Source organism: Pantherophis guttatus, chromosome 17 (genome assembly GCF_059756535.1).
Source record: "Pantherophis guttatus breed Tessera chromosome 17, ASM5975653v1, whole genome shotgun sequence".
In the NCBI taxonomy this organism is placed as follows: domain Eukaryota; kingdom Metazoa; phylum Chordata; class Lepidosauria; order Squamata; family Colubridae; genus Pantherophis; species Pantherophis guttatus.
In genome coordinates this window covers 1,606,087-1,624,433 of record NC_142079.1, presented here as the reverse complement: position 1 = coordinate 1,624,433, position 18,347 = coordinate 1,606,087, and the positions used below count along the sequence as shown (strand labels likewise).

The window sequence follows — 18,347 nt, the reverse complement described above, 5'->3', positions numbered from 1 at the left end:
ACCTTGTCTGAGAAATCCATTGGAATCTGCACCCACGGGGTGCACAGGTATTCTTTGACTTACGATCCATTCAATATAATGACCAAAGTTACAACGATACTGAAAAACTGTATTTACGACCAGTTCTCATATTTGCAACAGAGGGTCCAGTCCGAATTGGGGTTGTAAGTCGAGGATGACCAATGTAGTAAATAAGCATGGATTACGTATCGCTTTGTAACGCACGAGATGTTCGATTGTAAAACAGGATCTTTTATCCTGCTTGAATATCATATCCTTTTGGAAATGATTATAGACGACACCGGAGATTTGCGGGGAGGAGAAGGAAAAAAAAGAATTATTCTGTTTATGCACGAAGACACCGATTTGCTAATATTGGAAATAAAAAAATAATCCCAGCCAATGCTCTCGCTAGCCGTGTGATAGAAATTCCCCTCTCTGTGTCAGCTGGTTGGAGTTTAGCAGAAAGATGCTTCTGTGTTCCGTCCTGCGATGATAAGACTTCCCGCGGGGAGCCCGCATTCATCCCGGGAGTGTGTTAGGATTTTTTTTTAGTCACCTGGGATGCCCGTTTATTGCTGGGAGCAATTGATCCATTGGCCAGGGAATCCTTTTGAATCTTCTCTTGAATGGCTTTTCAAAAGGAGTTCAGCTATTTTTATGAGCGGTTGTATTGTATCGTGATACACATTTTGATTCCAACAAAAATTCAGATAATAGCTAAACATCTGGCTAAACGTCGCTTTAAGAAGAGGGCTTTAATTTTTTGTTTGTTTTATTTGTTTTATTTATAGTATAACATTCAATTTTCATCAGTGTGTGATCTGGGTACAATTATGCTTAAGTAGTCATAATACACATCTTCGTTGTAGATCACCGTAATAGTAATAATATAATAACCTAATAATATAATAACAATAACACTTAACATCATCTTATTTAACAACTCTCCGCTTAAACATTGCCTCATTTTATATCTCCTCCTTTCTAACTTCTGTTTCTATTGTCCAGCCGTTGATAAAAAATGTCCCATATCAAAAAATATTCAGTTTCTTCTTTATCCTTAATAGTAAAGCTTTAGTCTATCCATTTCTGCACATTCTAATATTTTCTTAAATTACAATCAAGATCCCTCAGATGGGATCTCCTCATTTTTCCCTTGTTGCGCAAATACAATTCTAGTTGCGGTTAGTATATGCAAGATCAAAAATGTAGTCTTTTTAATCATATTTTTCTGGTAGAATGCCCAGCAAGAATATCTCTCGTTTCAGATCTATATGTTCCTTTGTCATTTTTTCTCACCCATGAATGTATTTTTGTCCAATATGAAAGAAAGAAGGCTTTAATTTACTTGAGATATTTACAAATCTTTAGTCAGGTTCAGTCTGCTTGTATTTATACCTCAGCCCTATTGAATGGGATGGGATCTATTCCCAGTGGATCAACCAAGGATCCACTTGCAGGTTCCTTGGATATATAGAAGGATCGTGAAATCCAGCCTCCTCTGTTCTATCCTCTTGTACCATCCTTCCTGTGATTTTCTTAGCATTTTCTCCTGTAATCCTTGGGCCGTCTCGCTTCCATTGGCCAATGACTTTCCCGTTCCAGAATTATACATGTAGTCCTCGACTTAGGACCACCATTGAGCCCCAGATTTCTCATGCTAAGCGAGATATTTGTTAAGTGAGCTTTGCCCAGTTCTGTAACCATTCTTGCCACAGTTGTTAAAAGTGACTCCCTGCGGTTGTTCAGTTCGTAACAAGGTTTGTTAAGTGAACCTGGCTTCCTCGTGGACTTAAGGTCGCAAAAGATAGTGATCACATGACACACACCCCCCAGGACACTTCACACCGTCCGTTGCCAAGCATCTGAATTTTGATCACATGACCATGGGGAGGCTTGCAATGGTTGTAAGTGTGAAAAATGATCACAAGTCACTTTTTTTAGTGCCATGGTAACTTTGAACGGTCACTAAACAAACTCTTGTTAAGTCGAGAACTACCCATATATAAATAATTCTTGTTCTAGCTACTGAGTTTAAATTCAATGGTTCTTCTCTTCCTTTTTCCCTTTCCCTTTCCCTTCCTCCTCCTCTTCCTCCTGTCTCCCTTCTCTTCTCCTTCTCCAGCTAAAGGCATTCATCTGTTGGTCTGTCCTATCGTTCTTGTTTATAACTGGTCCAAAAATATGTTCTTAATTGGAAAACATTTTACCAGCTCTTCCTAATTAACCCGTTAAATGATACAGTGCCTTCTTCTGATTTACTGAAGATTAGAAAGGCAGTTGTGATTGCAGACAACAGTACCTCCTTCCTCCTGATGTGTCTTGATTCAGCTTTTGAGGCTTTCCAAGTTGGTGCGGGGTTTTTTTGCCAAGCGATGTTGTTGTGGCTTTTAAGGATCCCTGATGTTGACATGAGATCTTTTTTTGGGTTTCCTCCTTCTCAAGTCTTCTCACTTGTCCTTTTCCTTTTCCCCCAAGTCCTCCTGGTGAGAGGCGGGCACTCATTACAAAGCAGCACCTGAGCCTGTCGGATGGTGTGGCACAAACAGACACCACCCTGGCATTTTTCTACAACCCAAGGTAGTCTGGGGAGCGAGTAGCAATTCCCTGGAGAAGAGCTCGCTCCATTCTTTGGGTCTCCGAAGACCAGCTTAAATTTCCCTCCTGCGAGAATTGAATAAAGCAGTGTAAATGAAACCCCGTGTTGTTCAATTTTCTCTCCTCCTGGCATGGTGCCCGTTTTGTCTCTTTTAACAAGCATCTGGATGGCTTTGCAGCTGTTGCTGTACTTAGGCCCTCGTCTCGGTCTCTGGTAGGTGACAGGTGTCAAACAATGGAGTTTTGCTTACCAGTAGATTTCTTAGCACAGGTAAAGGTAGGCCTGGGACAAAGGGCAGACACTGGGCTAGGATGCTTGGCTGAAAAAGAGACTAAAAAACGTGTAACCGATGCCAAGTGTCCGTTCTTGAAAACCCCATTGCCTGATTTTTCTTACTGCTGTTATTAATCGTGTACACGTTTTACTTCAAAGAGTTTCCCATCAATACAGATAGTCCTTGACTTACAACAGTTCGTTTAATGACCTTTCAAAGTTACAACAGCACTGAAAAAAAGGGACAGGGCCATTTTTCACTCTTACGACCATTGCAGCCTCCCCATGGTCATGTGATCAAAATTCAGATGCTTGGCAACGGACTCATATTTATGGCAGTTGCCGTCTCCCGACACCTGCAAGATCAGAAAGAAATCTGAATCCCGAATTGCAGATTAGGGGGTTAAAAAGTGGGAAAGTTGAAGGCCATTATTGGTTAGGTTGATCCGATGTAATCTTTGGGCCTCTGGTCTGCACAGTGTTGCTTTTTCTAGGTAAAGGTAAAGGTAAAGGTTCCCCTTGCACATATGTGCTAATCATTCCCGATTCTAGGGGGCAGTGCTCATCTCCGTTTCAAAGCCGAAGAGCCCGCGCTGTCCGAAGACGTCTCCATGGTCATATGGCGGGCATGACAACGCCAAAGGCGCACGGAACGCTGTTACCTTCCCACCGAAGGTGGTCCCAATTTTTCTACTTGCATTTTTTACCTGCTTTTTAACTGCTAGGTTGGCAGAAGCTGGGACAAGTCACGGGAGCTCACCCCGTTACGCGGCACTCGGGATTCAAACTGCTGAACTGCCGACCTTTCGATCAACAAGCTCAGTGTCTTAGCCACTGAGTCACCACATCCCAATCTTCTTTTTTTTTCTTTTCTACAAAGAGCTAAATTTCCTCACTAGATTCTGGGTGTTCAGCTCTTGAAAGAGAATTGAAAGGGGAGAAAGTGAATCTTGTCTCGCATTTACATTTTTTAAAAAAATATATCAAAGGAGCTTCTATTTCTTGGTGATTTGCAGCACAGATTGAAATTCCTGAATTTAACAAAAGGGTATCTTCAAACTAACAGATGAAATTATGTTTTTCTTTTCTTCTTACAATTTTTGGATTGCCTTGATTTTCAAGCTGATGTCTCCTTGATTGTGCTTTACACTCGAGCAATGGCTCGAGACATCAAAATTTTGCAAAAGTAGGGTTGGATCTGGAGTAGTTGGTGGTTTCCCATTCTGTTTTTTATCTTCTAAAAATACTTCATTATAATTACAGTTTAGGGCAGCTTTCCCAGCGAGAAGCCATGCGTTACCTCCCAAGGCCTCCAAATAGCAAAACCGATGGTCAGCCTGGGCACATTGCTTTAGAGTAAAGATGGGAGAATATGTGAGTCTTCTCCTTCGGAGATCTACTTTGTCTTCTACTCTGGAGACCTTCCTACAAGGTCAATGCCAGAAGAGATTCTTTGGGAGTCTTCTACTTTATCTTCTACTTTGGAGACTTTGCTACAAGGTTGACATTAGAAGAGATGCTTTGGAAGTCCTCTTTATCTTCTCCTTTGGAGACCTTCCTACAAGGCTGACGCCACAGGAGATTCCTACACCAGGAGGAAGACCTGCAAACCCCTCATCTCCCTGTTAGCTCCAGGCTGCTGAAGAAACACTGCAGAATATAAATTTCACTCTTTGCAAGCAGCACCATCTGGTGGTCACAGTTGCATCAAAGTCATCTTGGTTAAACTCAGATTGGAAAAGTCTCAGAACTGCTTTTATTCTTCAGTTTAGCGATTGGATCGTCCGGGGGGGGGGGGAGAGACCCTTATTAGTATCTCACATCTCATGGCAAAACACCTTTTTTATTTGCACTGTCCCGTAAGGTTTCGTTCAACAACTCAGCCAGTTTGAGTATCTTTCAGAGCAAAACGGGTCAAGGTGTCCCTTCGGTGGAGTCATTTATTTATATATTTAGGGTGATATGAAGACCACTTTGGGGATGGATAAGTTCTGAAGATCCTCTGTCTTTGTTAACTATTCTCTGAACTGCTTTAAGGTGGACTTTTCTTCCTTCTTTCCTCCCTCCTTCCCTCCCTCGTAGTGTCATCAATCTTCAGGGGAAGACATGGAGATCTCGGATGACGAGATGAGCGAATCGCCCAACGCGGAATGTGCCAAGAACATTGTGGTGAACACCTCCATTGGCGGCACCTCTGTGATGACCTCCTCCATCCCGATGCCTCCGCCCGGCTTTCCTCCGCTGCCGCCACCTCCGCCTCCCCAGACGGTCTTCCCGATGCCTCCTCCTCTTCCTCCCCCACCTCCGCCCACCCACCCAACCGTCCCCCCTCCGCCCCTGCCGACCCCTCCAGGGGTCCCTCCCCCTCACATCCTGCCCCCTCTCCCTCCCTTCCATCCCGGGATGTTTCCTCTGATGCAGATGGACATGATCAGCGTCCTGGGCAACCAGTGGGGGGGCCTGTCCATGTCTTTCCAAATGCAAACCCAGATGCTCAGCCGCCTGATGCAAGGGCAGAACAGCTACCAGTATCCACCCTTCATGAGCAACCGGATGCAGTTTGTGAACCTCCCTCCCTACCGGCATTTCTCCATGGGGGCAGCTATGAACCGGGGTCAGCAGTGGCCCCCTATGCCCAGGTTTGACCCCTCCGTCCCCCCTCCGGGTTACGAGCCCAAGAAGGAAGATCCGCACAAGGCCACGGTGGACGGCGTCCTCTTGGTGATCGTGAAGGAACTCAAAGCAATAATGAAAAGGGATTTGAACAAGAAGATGGTGGAAGTGGTGGCATTCCGGGCGTTTGACGATTGGTGGGACAAGAAAGAACGTCTCGCTAAGGTAGGAAGTTTCTCCCACCGTTCTGTCAGTGAAGTTAATTTCCTACAGCAAGGGTCTCCAAACTTGGCCACTTTCGAAGACTTGTGGACTTCAACTCCCAGAATTCCTCATGCTGGCTGGGGAATTCTGGGAGTTGAAGCCCATAGGTCTTAAAGCTGCCACGTTTGTGGAGAGCCGTGTTCTAGACCAGCGTTTCTCAACCTCTGACTTTAAGACGTATGGACTTAAGACGTAATGGCTGACTGGGGAATTCTGGGAGTTGAAGTCCATACATCTTAAAGTGGTCAAGGTTGAGAAACACTGGCCTAGATCATCTACCTCCTTGTCTCCAGTGGCATAATTCAACATGTTATGTATTTGAATACCCATAAAATAGCCTGTTTTCAGACATGAATACAATCTTGAATCAATGATTTAATAGCGCTGGGTTCAGATAGATTTCTGCTGCGGATGACCATAACTTAACATTCCAGACTCTGGCAATATACAGCTTTAAACTGGGATCTGGGGAACCAAACTCATCCTGTTTGCAGCCATGAATGGAAGATCGGACCAAGTGAAGGTCCAGCAGTTAATTTGGGAATATTTGCAGCAAGCTAGGTTGATGTGCAGATTATACTACCCAGGGTTTATGCATGATGAATTTCTCCTGTGAAATTTAAGCAAGAAAGTTCTGGTCATCTTCATGGTGACAAATCAGCTGACTGTATCTGTTCAGAGAAATACAAGAGTATAGAAAAGGAATGGAATAGAAAAAGCTCCTTTGGCCCCCAAAGTGAGATCTTGCCTGTCTTTCCCAGGCATCTTTGACCCCGGTAAAATCTGGGGACCATAAAGATGAGGAGAAGCCGAAACCAAAGGACCGCATCACCTCCTGTCTTCTGGAGAACTGGAATAAAGGAGAAGGGTTGGGCTACGAAGGGATCGGCTTGGGCATCGGGCTGCGAGGGGCCATCCGGTTACCATCTTTCAAGGTAAGAGCCTCCTTGGCGTCTCAAGAACGGGAAGTTGGTGTTTGCTTTGATTCCCAGCACAGGATTTCATGCCCTGAATTTTGACCTTATGTTAGATTATAGGACCTGTTCAAGGAATGATGGATTGCTTAGCTCTTATTGACAGCTGGCAGGTGCGCTGGAACCTACAATGGTCTCTCTATTTAGAGAGAGCACCACTGATTCAGAAGAACAATTATTTGGGAGCACCTTATATGGCTGGAGATTTCATCTCCTGGAATCAGACAATTTTTGGTAAATTATTAGAAGTCCCATAGCAGACTTAAGAATGGCGTGATCAGGGTTGAAGGTGTTGGTCATAGCCCACCTTAACTGTCATAACTTCAAGTGGTCAATAAATGAATTATTTGTAAGTTGAGAACTACCTGTATAGGAAATTTATTTTCACACTCTTCTGTAGCCAGCCTCTTTTTAAACTTTTGGGAGTCTTCTGCCTTCTCCTTGGCAAAGGCAAGACAACTAGCAAATCACCCTTTCCCAAAAGAGATTTCATTCTCTGTTTTCTTCAGGTGAAGAGAAAGGAACCACCTGAAGCTGCCTCAGCTGGAGACCAGAAGCGGATTCGGCCATCTACCTCCGTAGATGATGAAGATGAAGGTTGCTAGGCTTTGCTTCCTCCTCTTTCAGCCCTTCAGATTAGAACTAGGCTTAACCTGTGACCGGAGTAGAGCCAATAGGGTTTGGCATGGCTAGCTTAAACCCCATTGCTCTAAGCATGACCAAATAATGTGTGCATCTTGATAATATCTTGAAAACATGCCCAAGAAGAATATTGGAAATATTAAGCATGTACAGTGGTTAAAGTGCTGGCCTAGAAACCAGGAGACCATGAGTTCAAGTCCCGCCTTAAGCATGAAAAACTGGCCGGGTGACTTTGGGCCAGTCCTTTTCTCTCAGCCCAACCGACCTCAAGGGTTGTTGTTGTTGTGGGGAAAAGAGGAGGAGGAAAGAGTATTGTGTGCATTCACCTCCTTCTAAAGGCTGAATGACAAATAAATAAAAACAAATCAATAAATAAATCTCCCTAGACCGTATGCAGGGGTGAGCATTTTCACAGTCAAACCAAACCAACCGCATTTTTGACTTAGTAAATTGCGTGAACCAGCACACTGTGTCCCCTGTAACAAGTGGCAATGTCACCGGCACCATATACCCACCATGTGCGTGATAATGCCACATCTCTAGGCTTTTATTTGGCTCAAGGTGCCTTAGTCCAATCTGCATATCTGTGTCTTTTTTACCATTTCTTTTTTGCAAAAGTTGTGTCTGGCTCCCTCCCTCCCTCCGCTCAACCCATCCATTTTATACTTAGAATCCGAACGAGATCGAGACCTGCCCGATGCAGCCTTGGAGCTCTCCAGGAAAGATCCGGAAGCTGTGGGCCTCCGAAGAAGACCTGCCAGGCCATTGGAGCTGGACAGCGAAGGAGAGGAGGAAGACTCCGGCAAGGAAGAGGAAGAAGAGGAGGAGGAATCCTCTTCGGAAAAAGAGGCAGAACGGGAGGCAGAGGAAGGGGTGATGAAATCCGTGTCCGATAAGGTATATATATCCTGAGTTGTCTTCATAGGTGATGAGTAACATCTTAGTCCTGCAAGAATCAAGAGATCCTTAGAACCGCGAACCTCACCTTGTAGGCCCTGTGGAATGTTTTATCCACAGGAGTATACTACTAACACGGCAAATGTTCAGGTAAACGACATCACTGAAGGCCATCCCCGAGTCCTCAGTTACATCCAGGAAAAAGGCAGTAAGGATTCAAGTGGGTTACAGCCTGAAGCATCCTCTCCTTCCTTTGAGGTGTTTCTAGTGAAGTTGGCAGGATTTAAAGATCTCTCTATTTATATTCTTCCTCAACGTCGTGCCTTGAAGGATATATCCTTGCTTCTTAGACTACCTCGTGGCCAGTCTGTAGCTGGTTGCTTCTGTTTTATCTAGGTTAGTTCTTTCCAATCCGATGCCTTGGAGATATATTTTGGACCCATAATTTTAGGCCTAGCTGTTAATTAGGTCATGGCTGAGGTTTCTTATCCTAATGTCAGCTCTTGGTCCAACTGTTTTCCCTCGCCCTGGGCTGACCAGGAGTATTTACTGAACTTTCCAAATTCCTTCTTTCTAAGGAAGAGGAGGAAGAGGAAGATGTCAACGAAGAAGAGGAGGAGGAAGAAGAGGAGGAGGAGGAGGAAGAAGAAACCGAAGCACAGATCAGTGAAAAGGAAGAGGATCAAGATTCTGAAGAAGGTACGCGGCTTTATCAGCAGTTGAAAACAACTTGTTGATTTTAACACCGGGGGGTTGGGGGAATTACCAAAAGCTGATGATATTCTGAATGGAGGAGGGAGTTTGATACAGATAGTCCTTGATTTAGGACCACCATTGCAGAATTTCCGTTGCTAAGCAAGACAGCTGTTACAGGAGTTGCGTCTGATTTTACAATCCTTTTTTCTTTTTTTGCCACGGAGGTCAACGGTCACTGCAGTCGTTAAGTGAATCCGACTTTCCCCCATCGAGTTGGCTCATCAGAAGCCAGCTGGGAAGGTCGCAAATGATAATCACCTGACCCCGGAATGCTGCCATGTGTCGTAAATGCACGTGGGTTGCCAAGAACTCGGATTTTGACCACGTGACCGTGGGGATGTCTTAATGTTTATAGGTGTGACTTTTTTTGCAAGTCCCATTTTTCAGTCCCATTGTCACTTCAAATGGTCAGTAAAGTCAAGGGCTGCCTGTATTCCTTACGAAACCATCGAATTTGCAGTTTTCTAATGAAATGAGCATTTCCTTGTTAAAAGGGCTTTAGGTGAGGCATTGTTTGGGATGCTAACAGTGGCTGCTAGCTCAGATAACTTTAGTAACACCAGAGAGGTTTTCTCTTTGGTGAGGTTGTGCAGCAAAGTAGTAAAATTGGGTGGGAAAACAGAAAGGTTGGTTTCTCTGATCTGTTTTGAACCCCTCCCCCACCCCCACCGGGGTGGGATTCAAAAATTTTAGCAACCGGTTCTCTGCTCGTGTGGGTGTGGGGGGGCGTGATGGGCGTGGCCTACTCAGCCTCCTGCACTGTGGCGGGGGGCATTTTTGCCCTCCCCAGGCTCCGGAGGCTTTCCTTGAGCCTCCAGGAGGGTGAAAATGGCCGCCTCCAGAGGCCAGAAACGGGCCTATTTCCAGACTTCTGGAACTTCCGGGAGGCCCGTTTTTCGCCCTCTCAGAGCCTCCGCACGGGCCCTGCGCTTACCTGGCATCCAAAATGGACCGCATGGGGACTCCTGGGAGGGGCAGGGCAGGGTGGGTGGGGACAACCAGTCCTTGCAACTACCGTTTCAGCGAACCAGATGTAAAATTAGAATCTGGCTGAATCCCACGTCTCCCCCCCCCAGAAAAAATTGAAATGAACCACAAACGTTTTGCCTTTCAGCAGAAGATCTAGGAAGTCCTGCCTCTTCCAGAGCAGAACTTGAGTCGTCCGATGAAAGTGAGGAATCATCAGACTTCGGGACAAGTTCTGATTCTGATGATGAAGACGAAGAAGAGGAGGAGGAGGAAGAAGAGGAGGAGGAAGAAGAAGAAGAAGAGCAGGAGGAGGGTGAAAATTACGAGGAGCAGATGGAGGATGATGAGGGGGTCTCTTTATCGCATGAGAGGGAGACCTTGCCTGCTGAACTGGGCCTCGAGTCTCTCGCTCCAGGGCCTGAAGATGAGGATGAAAAAGAGACCATCTTGGAACTCTTTCCGGTGGAGGAGGACTACATCCCCCTAGGCCTGGCAGAACCTTCGGCTCCAGAAGGAGAAGAGATGAAAGAAGACACCAGGCCAGCAGAAGAGCAGGACCAGGAGATTCCCGAGGAGTCCTTGGCTGCCGATGTGCTGGTGGTGATCGAGAGAGCTCAGGAGCAGAAGCTCCGGCTATCTCCAGTGTGTATGACAGGTAGGACCTCACCCTTACCTTTTCCAGCGAGGCTGTCTCCCGGGGCTGAGCTCACTGATCATCAAGGTCTCCGTCAAGCCGATCTTCGGGCTACTTCTTGGGTTGTAACACTTAGGATAATTTTTTTTTTAAGCGTGACCTGGAAATAAACGCTGATTCTTAATGTCCCTAGATAACTCAAGGCCCAAATATTAATTTAATTGGGTGATGCTCCAGCGACATCTTAAATTTATTTATATAAGTTGTATAATATTATATAAATATAAGTTGAGGGGGATCCTTGGTGCTCTCCGAGCTTGGTTGTTTTCTTGCAGATGTTTCATTACCCAAACCTCCCAGAGTCCCTTGGAAGTTGGGCGGCATAGAAATGTGACAAAATAAATAAATAAATAAATAAATAAACTAGGTAACATTAGCACTGATTATGTTACTAGTTCAGTAATGAAACATCTTCAGGAAAGCAACCAAGCTCAGAGAAGAACATCCAAGGACCCCCTCATTTCAAGCCTGAGCTACAAATATTCTCCTTTATTGGTAAATATAAGTTACTCAGGGTTCTCTTTTTTTCAGTATTTAAAATTAAGGCACACGGAATTTTTGCTTAGGTGGAAACACCCTTTGTGATTTACAAGGGAGGAATTTTACGCTTAGAAGGACATGATGTCTTCAGTTGTGGTAAAATGCACAGGGTTTTCCAAAACATACGGTTGCTTTTGCAAAAGAGCATGGTCCAACCTGCAATATATACAGGGTACGTACCTTATTCTTAACTCATAGTATTTCATGTTACCATAGAAGAGAATCTCGGGGTAGAACTGTGGAGTTCTTGATGCTCTCTGAACTTGGGGGTTGACTTGACGTTACCTAGTAATGAAATGTCTACAACCAGCAATCACATTCAGCAAGGAATCCATATTTCATGTTATATACAAAAAAAATGGACCTGCTCGGCTTAATTTGGGTAGATTTGCGTGGACAACAATCCTGTTTCTCAGGCAGGTGCTAAGTTCCTTTCACACCTCTCATGGAGAACGCTGAAGAAGAACCTTCATGCCTCTGTTTCTTTCCCCCTTCCAGTGGAGGAGTCTGAACCAGACGTCGAACTGGAGCCTGAGATGCTGGACGGTCCAAAACCAGATGCCCAGGAGGGTGAAGGCCTCCGTCCTCCAACCCCGGTGGAACTCTTTGGAGAAGTCTTGTCCAACAAGACCTCCTTTTTCACTAAGCCCAATGACAGCACTTTAGAAATCCAAGCAAAAGGCAAATCGCCCTGCGTAGCTGAGGAGGAGGAGGAGGAAGAAGAGGAAGAGGATGAGGACCAGCTTCCTCGGACTCCCGGGAGGGAAGTGGTGACTCCCATGGAGTCCACAGGGCTTCCTTTCACCGCCATGCCGCCCTGCTCGCTTCCCCTGCCCTCTTCCGTCGCACCTCACAAAGAGGAATACTTGCTCCTTCCGGACAAGTTCCCCGATCACTTAGCCCCAAGCAAGACAGCACTAGAGGAGGAGCTGCCCCGGACTCCGGGCCGGGACATTTTAGCCAAGTGTTCCCACAGCCTCTCCAAGTCCCACAGCACGGACACCATCCCCGCCACGCCGGGGAGCGAGGCGCCTCTCACCGGAAGCAGCCTGACTCTGAGTTCTCCTCCGGTGCCAGGCAGCCCTTTCTCGTACCCGTCCCAATCCCCCAGCATCAACAGCGGGGGCATTCCCCGGACCCCTGGGCGGGATTTCACCTTCACGCCTACGTTCCCCGAGCCTGGTGCTACTGCCCTCCCTTGCCTTCTGTCGAGCAAGAAGCCGTCGGAGGACGAGCCCGACGAGAAAGTCTTCAAAGAACCTCTCGGGGCTTCCTTGTTGGCTGGCGTGAACAGCGTGCCCTCCCCCATCCCCTTTGCCAGCCCCCCCGTGCCAGCTTTTCACACCCATTTGGACTTAGCGCCCGGCCAGCCTCTCACGGTTCGTCCTTGCCTGTTCACGGACTCCAAGATGGCGCTAGAGGAGTGCGGTCCGGACACAAGGTCCATCTTACCTTTCCCGGACATCCCCATGGCTTCGCCCCCTCTCCCTCCGCCCAGCCCCTCTTCCATCCTCCCCATCAAAAGGAAACCGGGCCGGCCGAAACGAGCTTCTCCTTTAGGACCCATGTTGGAGGCCTATTCGGACAAGCCCGTAGAGGCTCCACCTCTGCTTCCCATCCCGGTGGCCTTGACAGAAAGTCCTGTGAACAAAGAGCTATTCGGTAGCCATCCCGAGGGCTTCTATGCCCTCAAAGATCCGGAAGCGGTCACCTTGGACTTCCGGAACGACGGTTTCCACGAGAAGCTGCCTCCCGACGTCCTGATGGAGAAGCTCCCTTTCAAGGAGCTGGAGAACCAGTGGAACGAGGACTTCAAAGAAGAAGAAGGCTACCTGAAAGCCAAAAGGCAGCAGTGGAGGCGGCAGAAGAAGAGGCCCGACGACGTCCCGCAGATCCCTTCTCCCGACTATTCCCCCCCTCGGTTCCACTTCCGGCCCCGCTCCGAGTTCGAGGAGATGACCATTCTGTACGACATCTGGAACGGAGGGATCGACGAAGAGGACATCCAGTTCCTCTGCGTCACCTACGATCACCTGTTGCAGCAAGACAACGGCATGGACTGGCTGAACGACACGCTGTGGGTGTACCATCCTCATATCCTTTGCCAGGCAGGACTCCAGACCTTCTGACCACGAGGCTAATTGGGAGAGGTTAATGAGAACTTCCTCTGGGGAGCCCCAGCAGGATCGTTGCACGATGGAGCAGAACGGAATCCTGCCAAGGAATGCCAGGAAAGGCCCCTCCCAAAAAATATTGAGGCGCCCTCCTTTTTTTTTTATCCTAAATTCTGCCAGGTGTTTAGGGAGGCATGTTTCAGAGATATTCGCAGATTTTGGACCACTTTTCCCGAGGGTAGGTATCACCGGGAGAAGATGCAGGTCACCTGCAGATGGTACTCTATAGTTTTAGAGCAGGGATGGCGAACTTTTTCGGCACCAAATGCCCAAACCGGAACGTGTGCACACCGGAGTGCCAGAAACCCGAAGACCAGGTGGCCAGTGCACATGCTGGCTTCGGGTTTCTGGCGCTCCGGCGCACCCAAAGACCAGGGAGCTGGTGTGCATGTGCGTGCTGAAAACCCAAAGCCCAGGTGGCGGGCGCATGCATGTACATTATTTCCAGTGCTCTGGCATGCATGAGGACCAGTTGGCCGGCGCACATGTGTGTGCTGGAAACCATAAGAGCAGCTGGTGACAGCACGTGTGTCTGTCACGTCTGACATGTGTGCCATAGGTTCACCATCATGGGTTTAGAGCAATGTTTCTCCATCTTGGCCACTTGAAGATGGGTGGACTTCAACTCCCAGGGTTCCCCAGCCAGCCATGCAAATACTGCTCTAAACCTACAGAGTGCCATCTGGAGGTGACTTGCAAATGGAGGGATGGATGGCGGAAGGGATGGAGGGCGGGAGGGAGGGAGGGAAAGAAAGAAATTCTGGGAGTTTGAAGTCTCCTCATCTTGGCCAAGGTTGAGATTTAGAGGTGTAGGTAGCACCATGTAGGTAGGGGGCATCACGGAAGGGCCACTGTAGAGAAGCCCCATCTGCAATCAATCCCCGGCTGGCACTCCCTCTTGAACACCCACTGAATTCCCACCCCCCACTGTTATTTATTCCTTTTGGGGAGGGGCATCAAAGGACCCCTGCCACTTTTTTCCTTAACATCCCGCTACCAACCAGCTTTTTCACCCCAAAGAAGAAGAAACGGGACGATGGGATGCGGGAACACGTCACCGGCTGCGCCCGAAGTGAAGGCTATTACAAAATCGACAAGAAGGACAAGCTGAAATACCTCAATAACAGCCGAGCGTTTGCAGAAGACCCTCCCACCGATACGCAGGTAAGGGGGCTGCCCCGGTGGGCTCTGACCAGAAGGGGGAGGGGATGGAATGCCTCGAAGCACGCTTGCCTGGGATTTTGTTGAGAAAAGGGGAATTCTACACCAATGCAGGTGGCCCTTGAGCTACGGCCACAATTGACCCCCAAATTTCTGTTGCTAAGCGAGACACCTTTCTCACCATGGTTGTTAAGTGAATCTGGCTTCCCCATTGACTTTGAAGGTTGCAAAAGGGGGATCACATGACCCCAGGCCGTTGCGACCATCATAAATACGAGTCAGTTTCCAAGCGCCCGAATGTTGATCACATTGACCATGGGGATGACTGCTAAGGCCGTAAGTGTGAGAAACAGTCATAAGTCGCTTTTTTCAGCGCCCTTGTAATTTCGAACGGTTGCAAAACGAACTGTTGTAAGTGGAATACTTACTTAACAACCTGCTTAACAACTGCCTGACTCGGCAACGGGAATTTTGGTCTCGATTGTGGCCGTAAGTCGAGGATGCCGGAGTGAGAAGGCCCCCTTCCCCCGGCCGCCCTGAAATGACCCCTTTTGTGCCCCAGGGAATGAGCATCCCTGCTCAGCTCCACGTTTCCACCCGAGCCGGCTCCGAGCGGAGGTCCGAACAGCGCAGGCTCCTCTCGTCCTTCACTGGCAGCTGCGACAGCGACTTGCTCAAATTCAACCAGCTCAAGGTGAGTTGTGTAGCCCCACCCCCACTCCCAAGGGACGAAAACTTGATGGAAGCAGGACAGGGAACCCCATGGGGAAGAAGGCTTAGATGGAGGCAGAGGCCCGGCGGGTAGGAAAAAAGCAGGGGGGAGCTCCTGGGCATTCGGCAGGGTTCGGGTGATCCTCTAGCCAAAGGTCGCCGGAGTTCAACGAACCCCCAGATGCCACCCTTGGCTGGTCACACCCACCATGCCCTGCCCTGCTCCTCCCAGGAGTCTCCACGCGGCCCGTTCATCATTCCAGATAAGTGCAGGGGCCACGTGGAGGATCAGGGAGGGCAAAAAATGGGCCCATCGGAGGTTCTGGAAGTCCGGAAATGAGCCTGTTTCTGGCCTCCGGAGGGCCTCTGGACTCCAGGGGAAGCTGTTTTCGCCCTCCCGGAGGCTCATGAAAAGCCTCTAGAGCCTGGGGAGTGTAAAAAACGCCCCCTCCCTGCTATGGTGCAGGCAGCCAACTAGGCCACACCCACCATGGCCACGCCCACCCAGCAATGGGGCAGTGAACCCGTTGCTAAAGGATCTGAAGCCCACCCTTGGAAAAAAAAAAAGTCCAAAACTTAACGAATCCCTCCAGGACAGGGCAGGAAGCGCCATTGAGACCCGTGTCGTCCTAACCCTCCTGCAGCCCAACAGCTTACAGGCAGTCCTCCTTTAGCGACCAACCTCGTTCAGCAACATTCGCAAGCGGGACAGTGACGAAAAAGCAACTTTGGTCACTGTCCTCGCATTGACGACCTTTCACCGGTCTGTAAAACCAAGTTTGGAAGCACGATTGTGCTTTCATTTAGCAAACACTTCGCTCAGTGACTAAGCGGCCCGACGACGTTGCGGTCGCTAAAACGAGGACCGCCGGCCATCATCATTCCCAGAAGGGCCCTCCCCTCTCCGTTTGGAGGGTTAATTCTGCCTCCGGTTTTGCCACCGCAAGCGAGGAAGCTTTTAGGGCTTTCCCAGCGTGGATTTGTTCAGCCATCTGTCGTCTTCTGCCTCCGCTCTGCAGTTCCGGAAGAAGAAGCTAAAATTCTGCAAGAGTCACATTCACGACTGGGGGCTCTTTGCCATGGAGCCCATTGCTGCCGACGAGATGGTGATCGAGTACGTGGGCCAAAATATCCGACAGGTAAGCTGCCACAGGTAATCCTGTCCCCGGAGGCTGCTACACTCGGAAGCTCCCCCAATCCTGGTAAGAAACGTAAGAAACTTAGGAGCTACCTCCGAGTGGACGGCAGCATCCCGTTTCTTGGTCCTTGGCTCTGAAGGCCCTTTCAGGTCTTGGACCACGGACCTTCGCTCTGCTCTGCATTTGGTAACTGCTATGTGCCAGTTTTAAGGGTCGGGGTGGTGGTTTGGAAAACTGGGGATACCCTGGCTTTTGTTGTGCTCTTTCAAATCCTGCTACCTTCAGCAGCTGCCCTTTGTCATAGGTCCCATCAGCCCCACTCCCTCCCTTACCCCTATCCCTTCCTTCCTTCCTTCCCTCAGACTTTGGCCTGACTTGAGGTGTCTCCTTCCTTCCTCCTTCCCATCTCTTTCCTCCCTCCCTTCCTTTCCTCCCTCCCTCCCTCCTTCCTTCTTCCCTCCCTCTCTCCTTCCCATCTCTTCCTTCCTCCCTCCCTTCCTTCCGACTTTGGCCTGACTTCAGGTATCTCTCTCTTTCTTTCTTTCTTTCTTTCTTTCTTTCTTTCTTTCTTTCTTTCTTTCTTTCCTTCCTTCCTTCCTTCCTTCCTTCCTTCCTTCCTTCCTTCCTTCCCTCCCTCCCTCCCTCCCTCCCTCCCTCCCTCCCTCCTTCCCATCTCTTCCTTCCTCCCTCCCTCCCTTCCGACTTTGGCCTGACTTGAGGTGTCTCCCCGCAGGTCATTGCTGACATGCGAGAGAAGCGGTATGAAGACGAAGGCATTGGGAGCAGCTACATGTTCCGAGTGGACCACGACACAATCATCGATGCAACCAAGTGCGGAAACTTCGCCCGCTTCATCAACCACAGTTGCAACGTAAGTCTTTTCTTCCTCTGGCACCTTCTGGGGATCCTCCAGAAAGCTTTGCTTTCGCCTAAACCTTATATTGCGTGTTGGGCAGGCTGGGTGACCCTCAATCCTCACCCCGCTTCTCTCCCTGCAGCCCAACTGCTACGCGAAGGTCATCACGGTGGAGTCGCAGAAGAAGATCGTCATCTACTCCAAGCAGCACATCAGCGTGAACGAGGAAATCACCTACGACTACAAGTTCCCCATCGAGGACGTCAAGATCCCCTGCTTGTGTGGCTCCGAGAACTGTCGAGGGACCCTGAATTAAGAAAAGAAAAACCCAGTTGTGGGCCACGCATCGGCGGCCTCCAGACTGCGGAAACCGAGGGCGTTTGGTTGCACTTTTGCCAAAAAAGGAGGGGAAAAAAATGAAACCAAGTAGGGAAAGAAAAGAAAAATGGGAGAGTGAAAAAAAATCCCAACCCGCTGGGCACGTCCTCTCCTTCCCGAAGGAGACACGCAAGTTTCAGACATGCACACTAGGACTTTTATTGCTGCAGGTGCTTTTCATCCAATTTTCATCCAGTTCCTCGTCTTCTCCTGAGTTGTTCCGACATCAAAACACTATTATTTTTTTAAAAAACTCCCTGCCCACCTGCTCCGCATCATCCTAACTCCAGTTGGGGTACAGCAAGGTATTTTGTCTTTTCGTTAAAAACATGACTTTCTTCATAAGATGCTGCTACTTTTCCTCCTTCATTTACAGGTGTAGGTGGTGGGGGCTCTTGGAGAGAGGCGGGGGCCCAAGCCAGGATTTTTCGAAGGTTGAAATGCATCCAGCGGAGGCGGAGAGCGGGATTCAAAAGGGGAGGAGCCATACATGCGATGTGGGGTTGCAGGTAGCCGAAGCTCTTAAGGAATGTCCAGGTGAACAGTGGGCCATGGAGTATGGGGGGGGGGTCTCATCCCACCAACTTCTGAAGTCAAAGAAATCGGAGCTCTGAAATCCTCACTCGCTCGTGAACGTCCCAGGTATAGGATCAAGAGCATCCTAGCCTCTTGTTTTGAAAAACAGAGATTTTTAGATCCTTTCG

The 18,347-nt window shown here is 48.6% G+C and overlaps 1 protein-coding gene across 4 annotated transcripts in view; it reads left to right on the top strand.

The window, feature by feature from the left end:
* SETD1B (SET domain containing 1B, histone lysine methyltransferase) overlaps nt 1-17,988 on the top strand; it is a 37,663-nt gene extending 19,675 nt beyond the window's left edge. For 2 of the 4 annotated variants that reach the window (XM_087880357.1, XM_087880359.1), the window contains 7 exons: nt 4,958-5,713; nt 6,514-6,687; nt 7,236-7,323; nt 8,039-8,265; nt 8,844-8,964; nt 10,136-10,645; nt 11,723-13,471. In XM_087880357.1, coding sequence (XP_087736483.1) covers nt 4,958-5,713; nt 6,514-6,687; nt 7,236-7,323; nt 8,039-8,265; nt 8,844-8,964; nt 10,136-10,645; nt 11,723-13,353 — 3,507 coding nt within the window. In that variant the 3' untranslated portion in view covers nt 13,354-13,471. Of the gene's footprint in view, nt 1-4,957; nt 5,714-6,513; nt 6,688-7,235; nt 7,324-8,038; nt 8,266-8,843; nt 8,965-10,135; nt 10,646-11,722; nt 13,472-14,395; nt 14,563-15,121; nt 15,254-16,289; nt 16,410-17,142; nt 17,281-17,407 lie in introns of those variants that run through there. The other 2 variants (XM_087880360.1, XM_087880358.1) reach the window with 2 other exon arrangements.
* Nucleotides 17,989-18,347: the final 359 nt, after the last annotated feature.